Source organism: Nannospalax galili, unplaced genomic scaffold (genome assembly GCF_000622305.1).
Source record: "Nannospalax galili isolate Female #2095 unplaced genomic scaffold, S.galili_v1.0 scaffold591, whole genome shotgun sequence".
In the NCBI taxonomy this organism is placed as follows: Eukaryota; Metazoa; Chordata; class Mammalia; order Rodentia; family Spalacidae; genus Nannospalax; species Nannospalax galili.
Window position 1 is genome coordinate 2265344 of NW_008330926.1, and position 6000 is coordinate 2271343.

The window sequence follows — 6000 nt, forward strand, 5'->3', positions numbered from 1 at the left end:
TTTTTCAGGCCTGAAGAAAAGGCTTGGTTACAGTTCAGAAGGAATCAAGCAGTAGCAGTAGAGAGGACCAGGCTGTTAATCTTGATGCCATGAGTAAAAGAATGTTCACAGTTTTGCTTCCCCAGAGAGGCTGGGCAGCAGCTGGAGGCTCTGGGGCCACCACAGGCCAGTTGGCTATCCATCACCCATCTAGAGCTGGTAGCTGGGGCCTCAACACTTCCCAACTGCACACCCCATCTCCCCCAGTGAGCTGACAATGACTAGGAGTCTTCAGTTTCAGCCCTTCGATCCCTCAGTGTACCTAACCCAGCTGGCAATGGGCTGGAAGGAGCCCATTGCTCCCTGGAGGAGGAGGGAACTGAAGGAGCAAGGTTTGTCCTTCCATAGCCTCCAGCTACAGCCCAAGAACCCACTGGGCAACTTTGCCCTTCTCCCAGGGCTGGGCCCCAGGATCCATGTTTCTTCCTGGAGTTTCTAACCCTGAGAAGTCTTAGTTTGGAGGCAGAGGTGTTTATTGTTATATTCAACTCCTGCAAGAAACCCACTGGCAAATAGCTAAAGGAAGGAGGGGTCCTAGCCCCTCACTGGGAGGAGGCTTGCTATCTGCTAAAGGAATGGGTTCTCTGTGGGATGAGATAGGAAATTCATGACATCAGCTGACATGTTTGGGTGCAGCTCAGGAAGGGCTGGTAGCCTCAGCACTGAGGCAACTGCTGGACACTTAGGCTGCAGGAAGGACCTCTGTCATGGCTGATGACCTAGGTGAGGAGGCGTCTTCTGCTGATTCTGGAGCGCCCTCTGGTGGTGAGATGACTCAGCTCAACAGAGCTGCCTTCCTGATCCTCCTGAGCCACAGCCCAAAGCCTCAAGGCCCTATTCTCTGCTCCACAGCCTCAGGACGGGACTAGCACCAGGTGATGACTGCCTGGGGCTACTGAGTTGTGGCAGCCAAGTCCTTATCATGTCCCTCTTGGGCCCTATGGGGGTCTCTTCCTACTCCAATCAGAGGCCCACCCAGCTGAGGGTCAGGAAGGGTTCTTGGACAACACAGGCTGGCTGGAATGGCCCCTGTAGAGGGCAGGTTAGGTGGAGCACCTATCCAACAGGACAGGATGGGGCATCTAGGATGAAGCTCCGTGGGCCCAAGGAGAAATATTTTGTCACTACTAAGGTCTTTCACCACCCCAAGGTTCTCAGGAGTTAAAGGGAAGAGGCACAAACAGAAGCTGTCAGAGTCCTAAGTGATGGTGTTTTTGTCACCTGGCTGCCTACCCAAAGTAGGCCTGGTTAAGGTGTCACTGGAACAACGGGGCAGCAGTCACCTAGGCCTAGCTTTGGCTCCTTCTAGCCACGGGTGCAGGCTGATGGGATCCTGCCTAGGACTGAGAGGCTCCTTCTGGCTCAAAACATCCATGCAGCTATAGGAATAGGAGCTGAAATGGATCTCTGGGCAGAAACCATCATCGTCTCAGAGAACAGTGTCATGCTGGCAACAGTTAGGCCTGAGTGTCTGTCTCCTCCCCTCTCAAAGGCTCCTGTACTTCAGACTCCTGCTCTCCAGGTACCTGCAAAGCAAGAAACTGTGAAGGAGCCAGAAAGGAGGCAAGTGGTAGCCCAAGCTAAGGTGAGGCAGCTGAGAAGGGAGACTTTGAGGGGCACCATAGGACAAGTGCTGTAGCTATCTACCTCCCAGTGAATCTGGTCCTCGAAGCATTGGGAGTCTGTGGGGAAGTCCAGGAAGGGCAGCTTCAGCAGGAGTCCTGGTGGCCATAGGGGAAGATATATAAGGCTCCTCGGTCTCTACTCCAGGGGCAGGTTGCCACCCAGTGCCAGAGGCATGAGTCAGTGTGGTTCCTGACACAAGTAAAACCCAGTTGCATCTGTGGCCAGAACTATGGGCTGCTGAGCACTGCCTTTCTGAAAAGTCACAGACCTGCAAGGTAGCTCTCTCCTTGAATTATCTACAAAGAAACCAAGGCTGGCAGAAAAGAAGGAATTTGTTCACATTTGCAAGTCAGTAACTGGCCGACTGAGGTTCTGTCATGAAGCACTGCTACTGAGTTTTCAGTGGCTCCCACACAGGAGGGCCCAGAAGATGTTTACTGTATGAATTTGTGACTGAGGGAACCGTGGACCTTAGAGAATGAGACTTTCAAAGTGAGGATGGGTATGGGAGGGTGAGGATACTGCATCCGGATTTATTTTTAAGTCTGGACATTAGGAGAGACTGTAGGAGAGATTGCATGACCTAGGACCAGTGGACAGGCAGCTTCTAATGGAAGGCTTTGTGCTCTGGTATATGGTGAGCTAGGCCTCCTTTCTTTCTGCCTACTGCTGCCCAGAGGAGCTGCTCAATCAAGCCCCTTCCCAGCTTCCTCTAGAGTTGGACTGCCCTCTAGTGGGCTGAGGGAGCAGCCCAGGAGTCATCAGCCCACGACCAGTCAAGTTGATTTGACAACTGCATTTATTCCACACTGCAATTGCTACAGGTTAATAATATTGCTTTATCGGGAAATATTTATCTTGAGGAAAAGTTATCCAATACAGAAGATAACTTATCCAAGGACAAATAGAAAGGGGGCTGTGTCTAGAGGCCCCCTGTGGGCTCCAGGAGGATGTAGTTGTCCACCTGTGACTCCCCACTCAGTGGCCATGCTACTGTCTCACCTGGCACAAGGCAGGTGTTCTGTAAGGATCTGGAAGTAATCCCGCATCAGGGACACAGTGTCCCAGCCCTGCCTCCTGGGCACCCCTCCTTGGAGCTCGTGCCTGCTCCCATACCCAACCAAAGCCACTTACCTCCAAGGCTGCCACCCACAGAGGCAAACACCAGTGTAACAAACAGCCCAAAAAGCTGGTACATGGCCTGAGACATGGCACTGCGCTGGCCCTTGGCTATGAGTGGAAACACACTCTGCAGGCTGCAGGGAGACAAGGGAAAGACAGGGATGGAGCAGGTAGTCAGGGCTGGCCACTCTACCACTGGATCTCATGCCTATGGTGGCCAAAGTAGCAAGGGTGTCCAGTGAGCTCCACTGCCTTACCTCCAAGCCTTCACTCAGCCAGGCCTCACCTGAAGTGCTCTCTTCCCCTAAGCCAGCCAACTCCACGTACCTTCCAGAACCCAGCCTGAGGGTCCCTTTTGCCAGGCCACTCCTCCAAGGATCACTGTCTCTTACTCGCCCTGAAGTAATGCTCAGTGGTCTTAAAATCATTTGCTTAGTGACTGTCCACTGCACTGACCAGGAGGCCAGACTTGATGGGTCCCACAGTACAGTGGATGAGAACAGGTGGAAATTCTTTGTTCTTGGTCCTCAGAGAAGGAAGGAGATCATCTCAGAGAGGGTTAGGGAAACTCACCCATCTCCATAAGCCTCATGGGTGGCCAGCCCAGTCACTAGGACCCCCAGGAAAGCCCCCAGCAGTCCTGGCATCCCATGCAGGTTGTGGACACCACACGTGTCTTGCACTTTGAATCTGGATTCAAGGACAGGCTGGAGGACAGGATGAAAAATTAGTCTTGGGTGACCCACCTACCTCCATCCTGGGCCTGATGGGGAAGTAGAGGAAGGGTTGGGGATCCTGTGTCCCTAATGGGGGCTCATTCCCTCCCATGTTTGCCCAGGGCCCAAGAGGCAATCATACCGTAAAGAACTTATACCCCAGGACGGAGACAGTCCCAGCCAGGAAGCCAGCTGCCAGAGCCCCAAAAGGTGTCAGCATCATTTCACTTGATGTCCCCACCACAACCCCTCCAGCCAGTGCAGCATTCTGAATGTGGACCTAAGGGGACAAGAAAGAACAAGGTGGCCTCTCAGGTCATCACACCCACACTCATTCCAAGCCTACCCATTATAAGTGACACCTACTGCTTCTGGAAGTCCCTCTGCCATCTAACCTCTAACTCTCCCGCTTTCATATGCTGCCTCCTCCCACTCTGACACCCCACTCCCATGCAGATGGAGGCCCTATGCTTGACCTTGAAGACCTCCCTCCCTGGCTGTCCATCTGCCCCATACCATGTCCAGTCGCCCATCCCCACCGACAAGGGCCGACAAGGCGAAGGTGCTAAGGGTGCTTGCAGTGAGCGAGTAGTATGTGTTGAGAGCTGTACGATGCTGCCCATCCCCCAGCGCTGTGGGTGCAGAGTTGAAGCTCGGCCAGAAGATCCATAGGAAGATAGTCCCTAAACCACAGGTACTCAGGGTGAGTATCTGGTAGTGAGTGGCTCCCCCGCTGGGGGGTGCCATGACACTGCAGCGCCATCACCTACATTGCAGCCTCCAGTTCCTCACCTGTACCCAAGATTGATGTAATACCATCTCACAGTGACAGTTGCAGAAGTGCTATATATAAATGCCTGCATCATGGTCTAGCAAGGCTAACAGCTCAACAAGGGGCTGGTGTGAGGCTTGGTGGAACAACACTTGCCTAGCACATGCCATACCCTGGCTTCCATCCCCAGTATACCCCTCTCCAAAGAACCAGAGAAGAAGCCAGGCAGAGGTTGTAGTACAGCTGTGTGGGTACTAATGAACAGTATAGAGCCTTACAGCCTACCTGTCTCCCAGAGAAACCTGTTTGCCAAGCCTGGACTGCTGGGCACTCACTCTGCTGTGGGGCACAAACAAGGGGCCTGCTTCAAGGCTCCCAGAGGGAGAGAGAGAAGCTGAGAGCTTGCAGGATGGAGCAGCAAGGTGGGAGCTTCTTTGTGTAACTTGTCCCTGTATCCCTCACATATGAGGTCTCCAGGCAGAGATCTGGGAGAAGGGAGGGAGGGGCCAGGCTACTTGTGCTCCCTCCACCATGAAGCATAGGAGCTGGGACTGGACAGAGCACCCAGAAGGTTCTCATCTTTGGGCAACATTAGGACTTCGAGCCAAGCTTATCTGGGTCTTGAAAGGCAGGGAGGACATGGCTGTGTCAGTGAGCCCAGAGTTAGGCCAGAAAATTAAACTAGTCTGGCTTAGATGCACGAGCAGGCACTGCCCACCATTTTCAATACCCTCTAGGGAAACATAGATTTCCAGATGACAGGCTGTGAAAGTGAGAAAACAGAGGCTGCTGGATGTGGTTACTTAGAGGAAACAGACCCTCCTGTTCCCCGGATGACCCAAGGCCCCTCCTTCCCTGCCTGACAGGTAAGGGCTTTTGGGGATGCAAGGAGTCTTGAGGATAAGGAAGCTAGCTCCAGCACTGGGCAGGAAGGGACACAGAGGGGGGATGGTATCCCAGGATGCAGGATCTGGCTCCTCAGGTGTGGGCTGCTGGGCCCAGGAAGGTTTAAAGCAGGACTGAGATGGATCTGGAGAGGCCCTGGGCCTGGATGTGGGCATATGTATATCCCAGGGTTGAGTAAGAACCTGTCCACAAGGTAGGGGCAATGGTGAGCTCAAAACTCAGGCCTCTCAGAATGCAAATAGGAAGGCCCTGAAGTTGGCAGATGGCACTATGAAACTTTCCCTAGAGATGGAAGATGGTGTTCTCCAGCCCCCATGCCACCCTGCCTCACCAGGTCTCACCAATCATGGCAAAGAGGTCAGAATGATAGACAGAGCCCTGGCGTTGCCTGCTCTTCTCCAGCTGGGACCTATAGAGGACCCTTGAGAGGAACAGCCCGAAGTAGGCTCCAAATGTGTGGATGGTCATGGAGCCTCCAGCATCTCTTACCTGGGGAAGAGGATGGAGGTGGTTAAGGCAGTCCCTGTCCCTACTACCTCTCCCAGCTCAGGCCTCAACCCCTCCTAGCCAGACTCACCCCCAAGAGACTGAGTAGCACAAACTCGTTGACACTGAACAGCACCACTTCCCACAGGGCCATGAGCAGCAGCTGGGCTGGTCCAGTCTTGCCCAGAACAGCCCCAAAGGAGATGAGAATGGCCCCTGCGCAGAAGTCCGCGTTGATCAAGCTGTGGTGGGATAGGGGCAATGGAGGGGCAAGAAAATGACTCCAACGTGCCTCCAGGCCCCACTGGGCCTGGAGGGGAATTGGGTTGGGGG

General features: G+C 53.8%; 1 protein-coding gene across 1 annotated transcript in view; it reads right to left on the bottom strand.

Annotated features, from left to right (window-relative positions):
* Nucleotides 1-490: 490 nt before the first annotated feature.
* Nucleotides 491-6000, bottom strand: part of Rhbg (Rh family B glycoprotein) — a 13550-nt gene continuing 8040 nt past the window's right edge. Inside the window, exons 3-10 of the mRNA XM_008853580.2 lie at nucleotides 5759-5909; nucleotides 5523-5670; nucleotides 4020-4186; nucleotides 3646-3783; nucleotides 3361-3494; nucleotides 2800-2921; nucleotides 1687-1760; nucleotides 491-1565 (exon numbers count right to left, since the gene is read on the bottom strand). Of these exons, the coding sequence (XP_008851802.1) occupies nucleotides 1497-1565; nucleotides 1687-1760; nucleotides 2800-2921; nucleotides 3361-3494; nucleotides 3646-3783; nucleotides 4020-4186; nucleotides 5523-5670; nucleotides 5759-5909 (1003 nt within the window). The 3' untranslated portion in view covers nucleotides 491-1496. The remainder of the gene's footprint in view (nucleotides 1566-1686; nucleotides 1761-2799; nucleotides 2922-3360; nucleotides 3495-3645; nucleotides 3784-4019; nucleotides 4187-5522; nucleotides 5671-5758; nucleotides 5910-6000) is intronic.